Below are 22,199 nucleotides of genomic sequence, written 5' to 3'. Positions count from 1 at the left end.
TGAGTTCAATTCCTGGGTTCCACATCATGGAAGGAAAGAACTGACCCCCAAAGCTCTCACCTGACTTTCACAATTGTGCTGTGGGAGACCCCCTCTCCAGACACACATACACCCATTTGCAAAATAAATATATAAATATTGGGTGAAAAAACACTACTCAATTCTGCTCCTCACTGACAAAGAAACAAGTTTTTACCTTGAAACAAAGCTTATTCAGCCCTTCCTCATGTTAAATTCAATTCAGTTCCCTTCGGCTTCCCATTTGGTTCCAGTTCTATTCACAAGACTATGACAGGCTCGTAAAGAGCCGGACATGACGGTAAGTCCTCTGCTCCAACTTAACTAGTCTGCGTTTCTTTGACTGTCTGTCAGGTGGGTTAAGTACTCCACAGTCCTGGTTTTTTAGGACCACCTATTCATATCTCATTTAGAATTCAGTTTCTAGCCAGGTGTTGATGGTGCACACCTTTAATCCCAGCACGGGGGAGACAGAGGCAGTCAAATCTCTGTGAGTTCGAGGCCAGCCTTGTCTACAGAGCAAGTTTCAGGATAACTAAGGCTACACAGTGAAACTTTGTCTCAAAAAAAAAAAGGGTTGGAGAGATGGCTCAGAGGTTAAGGGCTATTCTTCCAGAGGTCCTGAGTTCAATTCCCAGCAACCACATGGTGGCTCACAACCATCTGTAATGAGATCTGGTGCCCTCTTCTGGCCTGCAGGCATACATGCAGGCAAAACACTGTATACATAATAAGTAAAACTTAAAATAATAAGAATAATTCAGTTTCTAAATCTAAATACAACGGTAGTATATGGCAGGCAATGTCTCTTTGGAGGATATAGAACTATATGGAACTAAAGGAAAAAGCTAACCACTCTGCTGCTGCTGCTGTACCTTCCACGGCCACTCTATCTTTGCCTAGGCAGGATTTCACTACGCACCCCAGAAGTATATGCAGCCTGAGAGCACACTCACAACTTACACTGCTTTTTTGCCTGGCTCTGCTTTTGAGACAGGGTCTCTACACAGCCCTGGCTGACCTGGAATTCACTATGCAGATCCAACTGGCCTCAAACTCAGAAATCCTCCTGCCTCTGCCTCCCAAGTGCTGGGATTATAGGCATGCACTACCATGTTCAGCCAAAATATCAAACGATTTTAGTACTCTTATCATCAGTACTCTAAATCCAGCCTGCCCAATGGCACTTTGAGATTGTTGAGGAAAGTCAGAACAAAAACCACGCAAGTTTTAAGAATTTAATCTGAAACATAAATATTTAGTTCAATTCCCCATGTTGCCAACACACTGTAATACCAGGCAACACAGAGTATGAATTTCAAGACCATGCAAACATCTCATTCTCACAGCAGTTACAAAATCCTCTTTATATTCCAAAAACTTAAGAACCTTACTAAGGGCTGGAGAGATGGCTCTCAGAGAGGACCCAAGTACAGTTCCAGGCACCTACTCAGTACCCACACGGAACAGCTCACAATCACTTATTTCCAGCTCAGGATGATCTGATACTTCTAGCTTCTGCAGGCACCTGCATTCATGTGCACAAACCACACAGACACATACCATACACACAATTAAAAGTAGAATAAACCTTTAAAATTACAAAGAAATCCAATTATTACCTGTGGTTCAAAACCCATGTCAAACATTCTGTCTGCTTCATCTAAAACTACATAAGTCACTCTTCGAAGATTTGTGACCCGACCTAAAGCAAGAAGAAAAAAGAAAGACAAAAAGAAAACTAACTATCAGTCACAATTCATGATGACAACCAAGAACTTTTAAAAAACCATAAAGGGAACTAAAATGCCTGACTTAAGCAGAGGGGTAGGTTAGGTTTCTTTAAACAGTGAAAAGAAACTTTGGTCGAAAAGTCTTAATCTAGTGGCAAGTACTTTCTGACAGTGGGTATATGAGGCCCTTTACTTTGTCAAACTCGTCTCTTGCATACCATCATAGGGCCTGAAGAACCTGTAAAATTCAGAAAACAGCCCTCTCCAAAACACATCATAAAACTAAGACTGAGATGAAGCATCGAGCCACATCAGCCATTATCTGACAGCATCACCTAGAAAAAAACATATTAGAGATTACAGCGTATGTGTGGAAAGCAGTTCCAGAGCTAACTACCTCAGAGGCAGAAAACCCCTCTCTCTCACTTTACAGCTACTACCACACAGTTAGAAGCAAATGCCTTAGATGAGCATGGTAAACCACTAATAAACTGCTCAAAATCACTGGGTATCAGGATATTATACAAACGTTAAATAGTAAATGCATTACATATAACTATACTTTTCTATGCAAAGATACACACTAAATTATTAATTGCTGCCACTGATTTAAAGAAATAGCCCTGGCTTCTTAACCAGTTAAAAACTAAAAATACAGAAAATCCTATCTCAAAGATCTGTAAGCATTGCTATCAACTGCAGAACCAACCACCTGGCAAATATGTATAAAATAGTTATTAAAAGATAAATGAAAAAGACAAAGGAAAAAGGTAAAATTAATCAAGATGATTTTCAGATTTAATTAACGTAACAGTGAGAAAAACAAGGAATTACGGAGTTAGCATCCATCCCCAAACCTTCACCTGCTACCCACTCGCAAGGCCTCCAACAACCTCGCGGGGAATCAGGTTTCCCCAAGTTTCAGGCGGAACCCTAGGACAAACATGCACTTCTTGGATTCTAACACTCAGTTACACACAGTCTCTCTACTGTGATGGAAATCTCTAAAAAGCCGTGTCTTCAAAAACTAAACAGAGTGTTCACACTAACATCTCCAGCCGCCAAGTCTCGCAAGGTTGGAAACAGCATTAAGTCACCTACCTTTGACGGTTAACGTCTCGGAAGGCCAGGTCTAAATCCTCAAGGGCCTTTCTCCACAGAAGTTAAATAATGTCAACAGTTTAGTATCAGTTTTGATAGGGAATATTTTAACAAAGCATAACATCTGAGCTAAAAGCATGCAGTATTTACAAAAGACACATTTCTTGAAGCTGCAATAACTTAATTTGTCTATTATTATAAAATACTAGCTCCTGTGGAGAATTTTATAATAAAAAGACTATGATGCACCTTTTTAAAAGCAAAGATGAGCTCCCCACCAAAAAAGCCAAGCTAAATGCGAATAAGTTCCTATGAAGTTAGTGTGAAAGAAATGGAGCTGCCGAAACTTATTAACACTTTCAACGATAACGTGTTACAATTCACATTTTAAGATATTACAGCTTTAAGAAGAAACATAGAAACCCTTTATTGGTTTCTCATGTCTGCTTTAATAAAAACGTGTCAAGTTCAAAAAGGAAAAGAAAACAAACAAACAAAAATACCTGTGACTTACCACTGTTAGCGGCTAACATGTCAATCATCCGACCAGGTGTGCAAACAATAATCTCAGCACCTCTTTTCAGCTCAGCAATCTAATGAAACAGGATGAAATTTTATAGTACAGTCATCACTAGTTCTTGGACAGATGTGAAAACAGCATCTGGCCCATTCGTGGCTCTAGCAGGTAAGACAGTCTGAGTAGAAGACGAGCTGGCACGTGACCCTCGGGCTGCTAAGCACTGAAGGGCAAGGAGCAGCAGGATGACAACCAGGGTCAGAAGGTTAATAAAACCAAAGAATTTCACAAATTTCAGTTTGCAGCTATTGCTCAAAAACCAAGGAAGGAAGGTCAGAATAAGCAATAAAATACATATTCAAACACAAACATCAATGCTTTCCCAATTTAGGAAACCATGACATCAGTCTTCTAAGCCACAGCCAGCAGCTTTATATACAGAACACACAATGAAAGCACACTGGACATGGTAACCTCTGCCTGAGCTCTAAACAAACACACATGTGTGCACCAGGTTATACTGCACGCATGCACTAGGTCATTCTCTTCCCTTTCGCCCTTCGTCTGATGTATTTGGGTGCTTTACCTGCACACACATCTATGCACCACATACACACAATGCCTGTAGAGGCCAGAGAGGCTCTTCCTGGAACTGGAGTTATAGATGGTTGTGAGTCACTCTGGAGTCACTGGGATCAAATCCAAGTCCTCTAGAAGAGCAGACAGTGCTCTTAACCACTGAGCCATCTCTCCAACCCTAAAGCAACTGCGCCTCTGGAATGCTGGCCTGAAAGTCATCTCCTATACTTAAAGGTTCCAGCAAGAGTGAGTTCTTCTGTGGCAAATATTCCACATGACATACTGTTTCCCATGTGGTTTTTTTGTTTGTTTGTTTTTTTGTTTTGAGACAGGGTTTCTCAGTAGCTTTGGAGCCTGTGCTGGACTAGCTTTGTAGACCAGGCTGGTCTCAAACTCACAGAGATCGACTAGCTCTGCCTCCCAAGTGCTGGGATTACAGGCGTGCACCACCACCGCCCAGCTCCCATGTGTTTTAAGTACTGAAGAAAGCACAGTATAAGGCCAGCACTACGCGCTGTGGTAAAGGTGCTTGCTGACAACTTCAGTCAATGCCTAGATCCCATATGGTAAAAGGAGAAAACTGACTCCTACGCATTGTCTTCTGATGATATCACATGTGCTGTGGCATGTGCTCATGGACAAACACACTCAAACACTCAAACACACACACACACACACAATGTGATTTTAAAAAATAAACTGAAAAAAAAAAAAAAAAAAAGAAAAAGGTATACTAGTTGCTTTCCTGTAGAACCAAGGCTGTACTGACAGAGAGCACACAGTCACCCACAGACTCCTCTGTTAACACTTAAGACTTTTCCTCCTGTGTCTTCTATGAGAGAGCTGAGATGCATGTCTGATCTCAAAGCTCAGGTGAGCCTGGCAGCATCCCCACCTGCCCGTCTGGCGGGAACTTGAAGTGCACGTGGCAGAAGCCCACCCCACTCCCACTGCAAAAGCTCTAAGATGTTCCTGTTATCTGATGCTTTCAAAACTGCTTTCCTGCCAGATGTGCTGGCACAGGCATACAAGCCCAGCACTTGGAAAACAGGAAGAGAAAGGTCAGGAAATCAAGGTTATCCTGGGCAACCTGAGATCCTGTCACAAACAAATACACACAATGTGTTTTATAGCTAGGCAGTGGTGGCACACACCTTTAGTCCCAGCACTCGGAAGGCAGAAGCAGGAGGATCTCTGTGAGTTCGAGGCCAGCCTGGTCTACAGAGTGAGATCCAAGACAGCCAGGGCTACACAGAGAAACCCTGTCTCAAAAAAAAACAAAAGAAAAAAAAAATTTATAAATGTATTTTTATTATAGTATAGTCAAATAAACTGGCAAAAATGAACAGTTTAAGTATTTAAAGTAGCAAAACGGTGAAACATTCCCAAGGCATGTTCTTACAACACTATTTCTGAAATAAGTTTTCTTGCTAAGCATGGTGATGCACACCTTTAACCCCAGCACTCAGCAGGCAGAGTCAGAGCGATCTCTGAATTTAAGGCCAGCCTGGACTACAGAGCGACTTCTAGGATAGCCAGGGTTACATAATAGAGACACCCTATCTTGAGAAAATGCTAAATCAAAGACAGTAAGTTTGCTTAAATCTTGCTACATATCATTATGAATGGAGACGAAAGTCTTGCACTAACACATAACATTAGTTAGCACTTTCTAAAGAATCCAGCATGGATCAGAGACAGTAATTGCTGGTCTGGGAATCACAGGACCATGTCCTGAATCAAACTCCAGCTCTAATTAATCTAATTGGTCATTCTGCATAACTCTTCACTTATAAAATAAAAAAGCAGACCTGCTATCTCAGGCAGGAGGGCATGCCAATGCTAAGAACCACTTCAAGCCTGGTGGTGGTGGTACACACCTTTAATCCCAGCACTTCAGAGACAGAGGCAGATAGAGCTATGTGAGTTCAAAGCTAGCCTGGTCTACAGAGCTAAAATCCAAGGCTACACAGAGAAACCCTGTCTTAACCCCCCCCCACCTCGCCACCCTCTGCCACCCCCTGCCCCACCACTGCCCCCCACACATACAAAAAGACTTCAAAATTCTACATCAGACATTTTTTTTTGTTTTTGTTTTCCGATATTCACCCAGGTTTTCTGAGAAATAATTAACAACAATGAAATATATGTATTAGGAGCCAGAGGACTGTAGCTCAGTGGTAACAGAACTCCCCGCCTAGCATTCATGAAGCCCTTGGTTTAATAATCTTCAGCACATACCAAAAAGAATAGGTTTTAGAAACACAAATTATGTATTCTGATATACACAGTCAGCAAAATGATTAACACAATCAAGTTACGTATTTACGTATTTTATCACAGAGTATTCAATTTTTGTCTTTTGTGGAAAGAATGTTTAAGGTCTACTCTGTTAACAAGATTTAAATATATAATGACATTAACTACAGCCATGTTATGCCTAGTCTCTATAGAACATATGCTTCCTGCATGACATCATTCATTCTTAAGAGCCAGGGGTATAAAGATAGGGTCTTGCCACATAAATCTGGCGGGCCTGGAACTTGCTATGTATACAAAGCCAGTTTCAAACTTGCAGTGATCCTCCTGCCTCTGCTGAGTTCTGGGATTACAGGTCTCTCTCTCTGTCTCTCTCTGTCTCTGTCTCTGTCTCTGTCTCTCTCTTACACACACACACACACACACACACACACACACACACACACACACACCTTCTTCTAAAGACAGGGTCTTTCTGTGTGGTTCTAAGGCCTTAAGCCAGGAATCTTCTTCCTCAGTCTTCCTAATGCTAGGAATACAGGCACACCACAAGCACCTAATTCATACTTATAATTAATTATTTCACACCAAATGCCCTTGAAGATTTTAAAGGCGATCACCCACATCCACTAAAATGAAAGAATTACTTAACTCACTGGAACATTCAATCTGAAAATTACAGAAAGGCTGAGTACTTTATTCTAACTACCTGCTCGCTGATTCCTGTCCCTCCATACACACAGACCACTCTGAGTCCCAAGGTCTTCGAAAACTTCTTACATTCCTTAGTGATTTGTAAAGCCAGTTCTCGAGTTGGAGTCATGATGACAGCTGAAAAGATAAATATGTCAAAGCCTAACCTGAAAACCCTTTAGAAGACACTTTAAAACGCTAAAGGACGTCTGCAGGACGGCTTGTCTCCTCAGTCAAATTTGTTTGTCTTTATGGAAGTCTGAAAATTGCATTTCAAAAATTTAGTAAATGGCAGAAACCAAGGTAAAGGGCAAACAGACTCTTAAGAAGGTGCTACAAGAAAATCAGAGTTAAATACCATACTTAAACCTCAGAAAAGCCCTGGAACAGAACAGTTTCCAAAGCAAACCCAGAACAAAGGGAATCGAGTGACCCCTGTGCTCAGAAGCCACACAGTTGCTTCCCAGGAGCACTTCACTCTGAGAGCCACAGACAGAGTACACCATGCCTGTATCTGCACAAAAAGAGCTGAATAGTTTTCCCTAACCAAATATTCAGACACTAACTGTGAAAATAAGAAGTCTGAATTTGAAGACTTACTCATATATGAAACACTGGCACTATCACCTTAAAAGGCTCCTAGAAATTACATTTCTCTCTCTCCTATACTGAGCTTATAATGCGCTGATAGTGGGCTGAGAACACACCTCAACATAAATCAAGAGAGATGCATGAGGGGTCTACCTGCCAGGTCAGAGCTTTAAAACTGAGCTGTGCCAGCCTTGTTTTTGTACTTCTTAGATGTCACTCCAGAGCTCTGAAGATTCTCATTCCACCTGCTGATAAGGGGAAGTCAGCCCCAAACGGCCATATTGATAAAGGAAATGCACATAAAGACATCTTTATCATCATAATTAATAACTTAAAGAATCAGGTCTTTCTCATGTTACAACAAGCACATCTAAGAACCACATGATGAGAAGACTTGTACCTATTGGCCCCTCTCCTTCTTCTAATGATCTCTGATCCATGATGTGTCTAAACATGGGCAAAAGAAAAGCAATGGTTTTTCCACTTCCTGTCTTGGCAATACCAATCAAATCTCGTCCAGACATTATAGCAGGAATTGCTTGAGTCTGGATTGGTGTGGGCTTCTCATAGCCATGCCTTAAAAAGAAACAAAAAGAATACAATATAAGAATGAATCATGAGCATTAAGTCCCCTCAGGGGACCTATAACATCACCTCTTCTAAATGTGATATATCTACCTGATAAAATATTGGGGATGCCAGGCGGTGGTGGCGCACGCCTTTGATCCCAGCATTTGGGAGGCAGAGGCAGGTGGATCTCTGTGAGTTCGAGGCCAGCCTGGTCTACAGAGCGAGATCCAGGAAAGGCGCAAAGCTACACAGAGAAACCCTGCCTCGAAAAACCAAAACATATATATATATATATATATATATATATATATATATATATATATATATATATACACACACACACACACACACACACACACACACACACATATATATAAAATTGGGTGGAGAGCAGAAAAAGCCAAGGGCTGGGCTAGCAGATGGCTTAGTGAGTACTTGCATACAGGCCAGATAACCTGAGTAGACACCTGGAACCCACAGGTGGTAAGATGAATAGACTCCCCAGAGTTAGCCTCAAACCTCCATCCACACACATGCCATGGTGCATGTGTTCAAGCAAGCATGCATGCAGGCACAAAATAAAATACATGGAATAAACAAGTGAAATAAAATATTTAAAAGTCCAGCATGGTGGTACACACCTTTAATCGCAGCACTGAGGAGGCAGAGGCAGAGCATCTGTGAGTTCAAGGCCAGCCTGGTCTACACAGTGAGTTCAAGGCCAGCCTAGGCTACAAAGAGAGACTATCTTGGGGGGTGGGGGGAAGGATAAATAAACATTTTTAAAATAAATAAATGGTTTTAAAAACTGACAATGAAAAGAATGAAGCACTAAGACATCCCCCAACGTGTAACTCTGAAAACAGTGATTTATTTCACCGAGAGATAAAGCAATCAGAGAAGAGGACACACTGTATAATTCCACCTGGACACTGTCTGGTGGGCCGGACTACAGACATGGAAAGTGCACTTCTGGTTGCCCAGGGTGGAGGAGACGGGAGAAGACTGATAAAGGACAGGGGAGTTGATAGAGTGATGAAAATGTTCTACAATAGATAGTTGCACAAATCCATAAACATACCACTGGATTGTATACTCCAAATGGTCGACTCCATATTTACATTATAGTTCATTAAAGACATTTACAAATTCCTTAAAAAAAGGACTGGGACTAAGATGCAGCTCTGTGGTGTGATACTTCCCTAGCATGCTCAACTACCTAGGATGGGTCCCTTCACCTAAGAAAACAATTTTCAGTTATGCATATAATTGAAATCCAGAGATATTTGTGTGAAAGGGCTAGCAGGACACTGAAAAATGCACATAACCATCAACCACTTACTTTTTGAGGGAATTTAATATCTTCATGGAAATTCCACACTGGACCCATGATTTAATTGGTTTGGGACAACCTTTTCCTTTAACTGTAATGCCCTCCATTTCCAATCGAAACACATTCACCTCTGGAAAACAAAGCCCGTTAGAAGCTCTTCTGCTGGTCCCATCTAGCCACGTTCAGTGGGCAGTCAAAGGTCAAACCTCCTCACTCTCTTTAAGTGCTAGCTAATCAAACCTCACAGCTGAACCTCAAGAGAAACACTAGAATCCAGAGGCAGAGTAACCACTGCCGCAGTAAATCAGGAATAATGGTGAACACTCCAAGTACAACACTTTGGCTTTCATATTTTCTTCAATGGCAACAAAATAAGGAATGCCTGACAACACAACCACCTGTTGGCTGAGTCGCACAGGTGCCTTTACTTAACCAACAATGACTGACGGCTGTTAGTCACCAACTGCCTCAAGCACCAACAAGGCCAACAGAAATATTTTGTTTGAATCTGACATGAACAGTACTTTTAGCTGTAAGAACATCAACTATGTAAATAAATCCATTTTGTTCTTTTTAAAAAATACTTCCAAAAACATCTCCCAACTCCCAGGCCTATGTACACTGCCCCTGAGGAGTGGAGAGCACCCCCAGTCTACCACAAAATAACCAAGCAAACAGAAGCAGCTTACCCTCCTGAGACATTTTTGCTAGTTCTGGAACTTCAACATAAAAATTTTTTCTGAATGGTTCATATTCAATTTTTCCATGATCAACTGGTTCTAGAAGTTTTCTCTGTTTTGTCTGGTAGCCTGTGAGGGCCGTCTGAAGATCAACTTCCTCCTCCTCTGAAGAATACTTAAATTTCCAGAAAGAAAAGCAAAGTCATTATTCATTTCCCCTGCCAGAGGACAAGAGTCCCGGCTGTCAAAGCCCCCTCTCTTAGAGCCCCCCTCTCTTAGAGCCCCCCTCTCTTAGAGACCCCTGTCTTAGAGACCCCTGTCTTAGAGACCCCCTCTCTTAGAGACCCCCTCTCTTAGAGACCCCCCTCTCTTAGAGATCCCTCTCTTGGAGACCCCCTATCTTAGAGCCCCCCTCTCTTAGAGATCCCTCTCTTAGAGACCCCCTCTCTTAGAGCCCCCCCTCTCTTAGAGACCGCCCTCTCTTAGAGACCCCTCTTAGAGCCCCCCTCTCTTAGAGATCCCTCTCTTAGAGCCCCCCCTCTTAGAGCCCCCCTCTCTTAGAGACCACCCTCTCTTAGAGACCGCCCTCTCTTAGAGCCTCCCTCTCTTAGAGATCCCTCTCTTGGAGACCCCCTATCTTAGAGCCCCCCTCTCTTAGAGATCCCTCTCTTAGAGATCCCCTCTCTTTGAGTCCCCCTCTCAGAACCCCCCTCTCTTAGAGACCCCTCTCTTAGAGACCCCCTCTCTTAGAGATCTCTCTCTTAGAGCCCCCCTCTCTTAGAGACCCCCCTCTTAGAGACCACCCTCTCTTAGAGACCCCCTCTCTTAGAGACCCCCTCTCTTAGAGATCCCTCTCTTAGAGATCCCTCTCTTAGAGACCCCCTCTCTTTGAGCCCCCCTCTCTTAGAGACCCCTCTCTTAGAGACCCCCTCTCTTAGATACCCCCTCTCTTAGAGACCCCCTCTCTTAGAGACCCCTCTCTTAGAGACCCCCTCTCTTAGAGCCCCCCTCTCTTAGAGCCCCCCTCTCTTAGAGATCCCTCTCTTAGAGACCCCCTCTCTTAGAGACCCCCTCTCTTAGAGACCCCCTCTCTTAGAGCCCCCCTCTCTTAGAGATCCCTCTCTTAGAGACCCCCTCTCTTTGAGTCCCCCTCTCTTAGAGGCCCCTCTTAGAGATCCCTCTCTTAGAGACCCCTCTCTTAGAGACCACCCTCTCTTAGAGAGCCCTCTTAGAGCCCCCCTCTCTTAGAGATCCCTCTCTTAGAGACCCCCTCTCTTAGAGCCCCCCTCTCTTAGAGACCCCCCTCTCTTAGAGACCCCCTCTCTTAGAGATCCCTCTCTTAGAGACCCCCTCTCTTTGAGCCCCCCTCTCTTAGAGCCCCCCTCTCTTAGAGACCCCTCTCTTAGAGACCCCTCTCTTAGAGACCCCTCTCTTAGAGACCCCTCTCTTAGAGACCCCTCTTAGAGCCCCCCTCTCTTAGAGATCCCCTCTCTTTGAGCCCCCCTCTCTTAGAGACCCCTCTCTTAGAGCCCCCTCTCTTAGAGACCCCCTCTCTTAGAGACCCCTCTCTTAGAGCCCCCCTCTCTTAGAGCCCCCCTCTCTTAGAGACCCCTCTCTTAGAGATCCCTCTCTTAGAGACCCCTCTCTTAGAGACCCCCTCTCTTAGAGACCCCTCTCTTAGAGACCCCTCTTAGAGCCCCCCCTCTTAGAGATCCCTCTCTTAGAGACCCCCTCTCTTTGAGCCCCCCTCTCTTAGAGACCCCTCTCTTAGAGCCCCCTCTCTTAGAGACCCCCTCTCTTAGAGACCCCCTCTCTTAGAGACCCCTCTCTTAGAGATCCCCTCTCTTAGAGACCCCTCTCTTAGAGACCCCCTGTTAGACCCCCCTCTCTTAGAGATCCCTCTCTTAGAGACCCCTCTCAGGAACCGCTCTGCGGCACTTTGTATGCAATCTCCCACACACTGACCCACGAGGTTTCCCTGCCAATCCAGGAAAATTAAGATTGCATAACCTAAAAATCTCAAGTAAGAATGTCCATAATTTTAAACATAGATAAATCAACACCTGAAAAATTTTGCAACTTAATTTCTCTTTTTCTTGATTCAAAGTTTTAATAGTAACACACACCTCATATGACTCTCAGAAATATCATTAATGTTTTGCTATTGTTTTCACTATCCAGACCTTTACACTATATAATGGGAAGAAATATCATTCACAATTTTATTGCTTCACTTTTCTTGTGTTGTCTGCCTGAGAGGAGCTGATAAAGCAGAATAGGAAAGTAGGACACAACACAGTCATGCTACCACTATACTAGTGAGAGGCGCAAGAATTTGCCGCAATAGTGGTTTGTGTGACTAACGACAGAGCATGCCAAACATCAATGCTTTGCAATAAATGCCCCAAGACACGATCATAGACCAAGTCCAAACGAAGAATCACCTCCATGGCATCCTGGTCATTCTCCATCAGCTCTCCCTTCTTCTTATCAGAATCTACTACTGCCTTTTTGGTTGTTACCACAGTAACAACTTTTGTGACTGTTGGCCCAGACTTCTAAAATAAAAAAAGAAGTATTAAAATATTTTGCAAAAGTAAATCAAAAAACAAAGTTTAAAATATGTGGACACCAGATACGAGACAATGTTAAATCCCACAAAATGAAATTGAAACTAACATGGTTTAAGTTTTAGGAAGACCAAGAAAGCTTCGCTTTTGTTTTGTGTGAACTTTTCAATGTGTGTGCATGACAGTTCACAGATACACTCACATACACAGAACTGACTGCATAACATGTAAGTTTATACAACAATTTGTTTGTTTTTGGTTTTTTGAGGCAGGGTTTCTCTGTGTAGCCCTGATTGTCTTGGAACTCCCTTTGTAGACCAGGCTGGCCTAAAAACTCACACAGATCTGCCTGTCTCTTAACTTCCCAGTACTGGGATTAAAGAAGTGTGGCACCACCCCCAGCAACACAGCCTACTTTTTCACTTCATGATCACTTAACATAAACAACCCCACAAACTTTTTTTTTTGTTGTTTGTTTGTTTGTTTTTCAAGACAGGGTTTCTCTGTGTAGTCCTGGTTGTCCTGGATCTCACTCTGTAGACAAGGCTGACCTCGAACTTGCAGAGATCCGCCTGCCTCCCCAATGCGCTGGGACCCCACTAACTTCTTAGAGCTGAGGTCAACAGAGCGACAAGGGTGACAAAGGCCGGCTCTCCAGGCGGCCAGCCACACACCTTTTCATTTCCTGCGCCGCCTTTCACGCTCCGCATGTTAAACTTCTTCACTTCTTCTTTCACTTCCTCCATGTAGGCATCTAATGGGTCCAACTCCTCACCCTCCATTTCATTCCCTTCCTTTTCGGCTTCTGCAGGGTCGTCTTCATCGTCTAAAAGAGCACAGTGTTTTTTCTTTGACCAGAGGAAACAGAGGCCAGTGAGATGGCTCAGTAGGTAAAGGCTCTTGCTGCACAAGCCTGTCAACCAGGTCAACCCCACACCCCACACGGTGGGAGGAGAAATGACTCCTGGAACCTGTCCTCTGACCTCTGCATGCGTGTGTGTAAGCATGTGAATGCAGTCACACACAAGCACACCAAATAATTTTGCAATTATTTTTTTAAAGAGAAGACATGCCATATCCACTCTATGACTTCCATCGATTTTTATTTCCCACTGCGCAAACAGCCATCTTCTGGGTTATAATTCGCTCCTAGGTACAGCCCAAGTGCTCACACTGGAAGGCCTCACATTTCTAATAATGCATGAAGTACTGTTAAGTGGCAGTGAGCAAAAAAATACTACTAGATCACTTAAGAGGGGTAAAAGAAAACCAAAAAATAAGCAATAAATAAATAAACCAGGAGGTGGCGCACGCCTGTAATCCCAGCAGAGGCAGGTGGATCTCTGTGAGTCTGAGGCCAGCCTGGGCTACAGAGAGAAATCCAGGACAGCTAGGGCTACACAGAAAAACCCTGTCTTGGGAAAAAAAAAAAAAAGAAGAAGCAAAAACAACCACCAAGAAACAAAACAAAAAAGAGGGTAAGGGGTAATGTATTTCTACAGCTGGGACATGTGCAGCCCAGCGGGAGAGTGGCTTCCAGTATGCATTAGGCCCTGGGCCAGATTTTCTAACAACCAAAGAAACAAAAACACCACAGTTGTAGATTTGATAGTGAACACTAAAATCTCTGCTAAAAATGGCATCTGTTTCTCTCCTCACACTTGCTCACTCACTCTTCCACTCCCCACCCCCACTGTGTGCACGTGTGTACGGTGGGCACATGTCAACTTAGCTACCATTCTTCAGGTGCCATCCACCTTAGTGTTTTGAGGCAAGTGTCTCTGTTTCACTGGGGCTCACCAACTAGGATAGGCAGGCTGGGCACTGAGTCCACAGGATAGACCGCTTTCTCCTCCTCAGAGCTGGGTAACAGGGGCACCATTATGCTTTTTCCACATGAGTTAAGAAATGAAACTCAACTCAGGCCTTCATGCTTGCACAGGAGAGAACTTTACCAACAACAGTAATTCTCCCTAGATTTTTAACTATTCTTCCCTTCAAGTATCTTCCAGTGACAGAAAAACATTGATCATGCTTAACTCAAGAAAACCTACTCTTCCCATCATGAACACTGATAAACAGAACTGTGAGTTTGGAACTATGGTAGTTTGAAAGTAACTCCCCATAAACTCATATGGAGAGCATAATTTGGAGGTGTAGCTTTGTTGGAGTAGGTGTGGCCCTGATGGAGAAAGTATGTCACTGTGGGGGTGGGCTTTGAGGTCTCATACATGCTCAAGCCACACCCAGTGAAACAGACCACTTCCTATTGCCTAAAGATCATGATTTTGTAACTCCCAGCTCCTTCTCTAGTACCATGACAGCCATGATGATAATGGACTAAACCTCTGAAAATCTAAGTTACCCCAACTAAATGTTTTCCTTTATAAGAGTTGCCATGGGAGGCAGAGCCAGGCAGATCTTTGTGAGTTCGAGGCCAGCCTGGTCTACAAAGTGAGTTCCAGGACAGGCACCAAAACTACACAGAGAAACCCTCTCAGAAACACCCCCACCCCCACTTCTACCCACCCCAAAATGTTGCCATGGTCATGGTGTCACTTCGTAGCAATAGAAATCCTAACTAAGAAAGGAGCTGCCACAGAAAATGGATCAAAACTCTATTTTCTGTGAGATACCACAACCTTCCACTTTACTACAATCAGAAGTGGAAATGGGCTGGAGTGTAGGGCAATGCTTTGATGGCACAAAATGAGACAGGAGAAAGTATTTCTCTCCTAAATCATAAACAGAGATGTGTTTATCTCTTTAAAGATAAACATGTGTATGTGCACATGTGTGTGCCTTGGTGCTCGTAAAGATCAGAAGAGAGGGCTGAATCCCTGGAGCTGGAATTCTGGATGATGGGGAACCACCAGGGGTGCTGACTCTCATTAACAGTTACATGGGCAGCAAATACACTAGCTCCATCTACTAACTCCGTAAGTGCACAACTGTGTGCTCTGAAGTCAAATCAGTGATTCGTACTAGATAGCATTCATTGAAGGAGGCCTTTGACAATCTCCATATGGTCAGGCACAGTGGCTTACCCCTACAGTCCCAACTACTTAAGGGAAGAGTCATTGAGTGCAGAAACTCCAAGACAGCACAGTGAGACCCTGTATCTAAAACTACAAGAATCTTAGCATGAATCCAGCAAACTACTTCTAGGTACATAGATTTACCAAAAAAAACAAAAACAAAAACAAAAACAAAAAAGAACAAGTTGTCAACAGAAACTCAAATATTTCTGTGCATACCAATGCTCACAGAAGTACTAGTCACAATAAAAACAGATGGCAGAAACAACTCAAGTAGCTAATAGCAAGTGGGTAGATGACAAAACATGGCATAAACCGGGCACAGTAGCACAAGCCATAATACCGATGTTTGAAGACTGAAGTAGGAAAGCCACAAACTCAAGGCCTACCTAGGTTAGAAAAAGGAACCCTGTCTTAAACAAAGCCTGTCCAGGCATAACGGTGCATGCCTTTCCTTCCAGCACTTGGAGGCCGAGTTCAGCCATGTACATATACTGGGTGGGGAAAGTAGAGCATGCTACAATATGAATGAGCCTTCCAGACAGTACACTAAACTAAACAGCCAGACACAAGAAGACGCCAACAGTATGGCTGCCATGTGAGGAAGATGAGCAGATTCTCCGAGACAGAAAGCAGTGTGAGGTACAAGGGTTGGTGGAGGCGGGATGGTGAGGTCTTCAATGGGTGAAGTTTCTACCTGGGATGAAGAAAGAGCTCTGGAAAGGACAGTGGTGGGGTACCCAGCACTGAACGTACGGTGAAGAACTGCACTTCACATTCTAGGCTTGAAATGCTTCAAGTGCAACTAAGGAAGTAGCCCCGGGCTAGAGCATCTGATAAACATGCCCAGAGTTTCGACCCTCACTTCAGCGGGGGATGGGCAAAAATGTTAAAATGTAAATACAACACTCTGCTTACTCTCCACAATTTTTAAAAGAAGTGTCCCCCACATCCCAAACATACCATCGTCATCTTCTAAACTCCACTTTTTCCCTTGTTTCATTTCTTCAATTTCCTTCTTCAATTCCCCTATGTTTTCCATGGCCTTTTTACGCTGTTCTTCTCTCCATTTCTCAACTCTCTCTTTTCGTTTTCTCATTTCCTCCTCCAGTTTATTCTGGTCAAAGTTCTGTGGGTAGGGGAAGAAAAAAAGAAAAAAGAGAGAAAATCAAAATCAGAATTAACAAGAATACTCCACATGCACTTCTAAATAAGTTCTCCAAAATATTCAAAAAGAAAAATGGATGTGTGTACACATTCCTAAGTGCACATCAGATTTAGTAGTCACCCATCTTTGTAATATGCTCCTGTTCTATTAGAGCAAGGCCCACAGGATGGCTCAGGGGACAAAGGCACTTGCTGCCAAAAGTGATCATCACTTCAATTTCCATAACTCACAGCAGAAGTAAAGAACTAACTCTTAAAGTTAGCTAGACTGGTGTCATGGCATGCCATGCGTGTAAGCCCCACAAAATGTAATATAATTTAAAAAATATATATTTGGGAATCACAAAGTCAGACTTGAGTCATTAGCACCTGTAGCCCCAGGAGGCTAGGGCTAGCTCTAGGCCAGCCTGAGCTATATACAGCAAGACTCTGAGAAAGAAACACAATGAGGAAAGGAGGGATGGAAAGAGAGGAAGGAAAAGTCAGAAAAAGCACTTTCTGTAAAGAAACCAGGAAGATGGGGCTGGGGAATTGGCTCAGCAGTTAAGAGCACTGGCTGCTCTTACAGGGGACTCATTTGATTCCCGGCATCCACATGGTGACTCATAACCATATGTTAATTCCAGTCCCTGAAGATCTGGCACTCTATTCTGGCCTCTGCAGGCACCAGGCACACAAGAGGTACACAGACATACACATAAAATAATCCAAAATTTAAAAAAAAAAATCCATACGTTGTGGGATAATCTTTTTGTATACTGTAAAGATGTGTGTTGCCAGGCGGTGGTGGCACACGCCTTTAATCCCAACACTCGGGAGGCAGAGGCAGGCGGATCTCTATGAGTTCGAGGCCAGCCTGGTCTCCAAAGCAAGTTCCAGGACAGGCACCAAAACAACACAGAGAAACCCTGTCCCTAAACCAAACAAACAAATAAAGATGCATCTCTGCCTAAGAGACCTTCTGACTGGTTTAATAAAGAACTGAAAAACCAATAATAGGTAGGCAGGAAAGAATAGGTGGGACTTGGGGGGGGGGGGGGGGGGGAAGGGGAGGACTCTGGGAAGAAGAGAGGCAGGACACCAGTGAGACACTGAAGAAGTCAGGCATACATATATTCAGGGAAGAGGTAACCAAGCCAAGTGACAGAACATAAATTTGAGTTATAAGAACTAGCTGGGAAAAAGCCTAAGCTAAGGCCAAGCTTTCTTAATAAGTTTCAATGTAGTGAGATGGTGGCCCAAACAAAGTCCGACTACACCCACACCATTATCAATTATGTCCTATTAGATTGATGAAAATAAATTTTGACGTCCCCACGTTGGCAAAGAAGGAAGAAAAGCGCACCGCTGTATGCCTTACCCTTTTCATTTATTTACACATGCATGTCTACGGGGTGCGTAGGCCACAGCATGAGTGCACAGTCAAGAGAAAACATGCTGTCTGCCCTCTTCTCCCCACCCCCTCGAAGCTCTTTGTTCAGACTCAGGCCCCAGGCTTCTGCGATAACTGCTTTTGCAGCTAAACACTGTGCTGGTCCTAGATGCCTAGATTCTTTTTTTTTTTTGGTTTTGAGACAGGGTTTTTCTGTGTAGCTTTGGTGCCTGTCCTGGACCAGGCTGGCCTCAAACTCACAGAGATCCGCTTGGCTCTGCCTCCGAGCACTGGGATTAAAGGCGTGCGCCACTGCTGCACTGATGCCTAAATTCTTGAGTCTAAATTTGTTTATACTTTTTAGGCTAATCTGATACTATTTACATGGACTGGTCATACTTTCTAATTAAAAACAGATAACATAAATACGAAATGTTTTTCAGAAGGATTCAAGACTTTTATTTTCCTATGTATTTTATATTACTGTTATAAATTATTTAAAAATAAAGATAAAGAGTATCATTAAGAAATAATTATTGCCAGGTGGTGGTGGCACATGCCTTTAATCCCAGCACTCAGGAGGCAGAGGCAGGCAGATCTCTGTGAGTTCAAGGCCAGCCTGGTCTACAGAGTGAAATCCAGAACAGACACCAAAAAACTACCAAAACTATACAGAGGAAACTCTGTCTCAAAAAACAAACAAGGGTTGGGGATTTAGCTCAGTGGTAGAGTGCTTGCCTAGAAAGCGCAAGGCCCTAGGTTCGATCCTCAGCTCCACCAAAAAAAAAAAAAAAAAAGAAAAAAAAAAAAGAGGTAATTATTAGTCGGGTGTGGTGACACACGTCTTTAATCCCAGCACTCAGGAGACAGAGGCAGGCAGATCTCTGTAAATGTAAGGACAGCCTGGTCTACAGAGACAGCCAACACTCTATTACACAGAGAAAATCTGTCTGAACCCTCCCCTCCCTACCCCCCCCCCCACCCTGAAAAAAAAGAAAGAATTCTCAAGCTGAAGAGATGGCTCAGTGCTTAAGAGCACTGCTTGCTCTTTCAGGGTCCTGAGTTCAATTCCCAGCAGCCACATGGTAGCGTAGAATCATCTGTAATGGGATCTGATGCTCAGAAAGACAGAGTATCTGTCTTGACAAATATCTCTAATAAGACAAATAAATCCTAATGAATGAATGAATGAATAAATAAAACACTTAACCAACTTGAAAAAAAATTTTTTCCCCAGGTGGTGGTGGCGCATACCTTTAAGCCAAGGACTCAGGAGGCAGAGGCAGGCAGATCTCTATGAGTTCAAGGCCAGCCTGGTCTAAAGGCTGTCCAGGACAGCCAGGGCTGCACGGTCTCTAAAAACCAAAAGAGAAAAAGAAACAAGAAAGAATTCTGTTGTGCAAACAAGACTGCCATTACAGAACTGTCTGGAACTGAACCTACCCCAGCATCTTTCTCCTTCTCGTCCTCCTTGTCATCTTTGTCTTTCTTCTTCTCTTTAGAACTGTCCCCACCTTCTGCCTTCTCTTTGGACCTAGACCTGCCAGAGAACAAAAGAGAGTAAGACACTGTATCACTGGAAATCCAAGAATCATCTCTCCCTCACTTTATGACACTTACTTAGTAATGTATGTGCGTGTGACAACACCTATGGAGGTCAGGGGACAACGTGCAGGAGTCAGGTCTCTCCTATACTAGGGACCAGGGATCAGTCAGCTCAAGCCTCAGCACCAAGCACCTTTACCACTGAGCTATCTCAAGGTCCTATGATACTCACTGCAGACTACTTAACAGACTGGATCTCATTTTCTTATTTCTTCAATAATCAGCACATGTCATATTCCAATAATAAATACCTCAACTATGAGAAAGGTAAAACTTTTAGCACTAATAGAAAACATTACTAAACATTTGGAAACTTCTCTAAGAAAAACAATTACAAAATCTAGACAGGCCGGGTGGTGGTGGCGCACACCTTTTAATCCCAGCACTCGGGAGGCAGAGCTAGGCGGATCTCTGTGAGTTCGAGGCCAGCCTGGTCTCCAAAGTGAGTTCCAGGAAAGGCACAAAAGCTACACAGAGAAACCCTGTCTCAAAAAAACACCAGTTAGGGGATCTCTTCTGGCCTCTGAAGGTCCCATATGTATGTGGAATCCAGGCAAAACACTCAATACCTAAAAAAAAATAAAAATATATACTTTCTCCTCTTCTGTTCATGATTGGTGTTTGAGTGATTTCTAGACATCCTTTCAGATTTGACAAAGATACTCAGAGATGAAAAGATAGTCTCCAAATACAAACTCTGTAAGAATTAGGAGCTAACTTTTTTCTGCCATGTCATTTGCTCTTTATTCTACCCAGGACTGCTTTCTATGAACACAGTGAAGGTGGTCCTATCTTATTAGGGAGACAAATGTCCCTAGGACCGTTATCTTAAGAACTTCTCCACACACTGCAGTGTCTCCTATCACTTTCCAAACGGTTCTCTGTACACAGCTGCCCACAGACTCTATGTTCTTCACTGGTCTATTTACCCATCTCTAAGCAGACACCTAACACTGTCCGAGACTTTGCAAGCAACTTTCTGAGACTGCGACTTTATGACATGACTTTATGAGGATGGCACAAGGAGTCCTCCAATCTTGTTTTCCAGATTACGTACTTTGTATTTCTAATATGTGTTCATGAGTGTAAGGTGTGTGTACCCATGTGTTCATGTGTGTGCAAGCACATGAGTAGTAGAGTCCCAAAGACAATCAGGGGTATCATTCCTTGGGAGCCATTGACCTTATTTGTTGAGACAAGGATAGGCTGGCTGGCTAGCAAGACGCACTGCTAAGCCTGTCTCCTCCCCAGCTCTGGGATTTACAAGTGCACACCTTGGCCTAGCTTTATTAACCTGGGTGCTTGGGGCTGAGCTAACCTGGGCCGTCACTCTCAGCCCTATCACTAATCTTATGGTCAGTTTGTAAACTATCCTTCTATTCATGTCTGCAAAGAAGTTAAATAATATCAATATATTAAATTTGATAAAATGGGTTGGGGAGACAGCTCAGTAGGTAAACTGATTGCTGCACAGGCCTGAGAACCTGAGTATGGAGCAATAGCCCCCAGGTGAAAGCTAGGCATGACATTAGTTTCTGGGAATTTACTGGAAACCTCTAGGCCACATTCAGGAAGACACTCTCTTAAAAAAATAAGATGGAGGCCAGGAGGTGGTGGCACATGCCTTTAATCCCAGCACTCGGGAGGCAGAGCCAGGCGGATCTCTGTGAGTTCGAGGCCAGCCTGGGCTACCAAGTGAGTTCCAGGACAGGCACCAAAACAACACAGAGAAACCCTGTCTCAAAAAACCAAAATAATAATAATAATAAGATGGAAGGCTGGGGAGATGGCTCAGAGGTTAAGAGCACTGGCTGCTCTTCCAGAGGTCCTGAGTTCAATTCCCAGAAACCACACGGTGGTTCACAACCATCTATAATGACATCTGGTGCCCTCTTCTGGCCTGCAGTCATACATGCAGGCAGAACACTGTATACATGATAAATAAATCTTAAAAAGTAAATAAATAACATGGGGAACATTAAGGAAGACATCAAAGTACTAGTCTTTACATGTGCACACATAGGCAAGTAGATAAACATGCACATATACAACACACTCACACACACCACATTTTAAAAGAAAAAAAGGCTGGGCAGTGGTCACTCCTTTAATCCCAGCACTCAAGAGACAGAGGTAGGCAGATCTCTCTGAGTTCGAGGCCAGACTGGTCTACAGAGCAAGTTCTAGGACAGGCTCCAAAAAAACCCTGTCTCAAAAAAAATTTTTTTAAAAAAAGGGGGGGCTGGAGATTAAGAGCACCAACTGTTCTTCCAGTGGTCCTGAGTTCAATTCCCAGCAACCACATGGTGGCTCACAACCATCTGTAATGAGATCTGGCACCCTCTTCTGTATACTAAATCTTTGTTTAAAAAA

General features: G+C 43.4%; 1 protein-coding gene across 1 annotated transcript in view; it reads right to left on the bottom strand.

The window, feature by feature from the left end:
* Positions 1-22,199, bottom strand: part of Ddx46 (DEAD-box helicase 46) — a 54,927-nt gene that overhangs the window by 21,529 nt on the left and 11,199 nt on the right. Inside the window, exons 4-13 of the mRNA XM_036187857.1 lie at positions 19,665-19,761; positions 16,646-16,811; positions 13,319-13,470; positions 12,519-12,632; positions 10,084-10,249; positions 9,404-9,524; positions 7,892-8,067; positions 6,917-7,038; positions 3,367-3,445; positions 1,641-1,723 (exon numbers count right to left, since the gene is read on the bottom strand). Of these exons, the coding sequence (XP_036043750.1) occupies positions 1,641-1,723; positions 3,367-3,445; positions 6,917-7,038; positions 7,892-8,067; positions 9,404-9,524; positions 10,084-10,249; positions 12,519-12,632; positions 13,319-13,470; positions 16,646-16,811; positions 19,665-19,761 (1,276 nt within the window). The remainder of the gene's footprint in view (positions 1-1,640; positions 1,724-3,366; positions 3,446-6,916; positions 7,039-7,891; positions 8,068-9,403; positions 9,525-10,083; positions 10,250-12,518; positions 12,633-13,318; positions 13,471-16,645; positions 16,812-19,664; positions 19,762-22,199) is intronic.

Source organism: Onychomys torridus, chromosome 5 (genome assembly GCF_903995425.1).
Source record: "Onychomys torridus chromosome 5, mOncTor1.1, whole genome shotgun sequence".
Lineage (NCBI taxonomy): Eukaryota > Metazoa > Chordata > Mammalia > Rodentia > Cricetidae > Onychomys > Onychomys torridus.
This window is presented reverse-complemented; position numbering and strand designations above follow the sequence as displayed.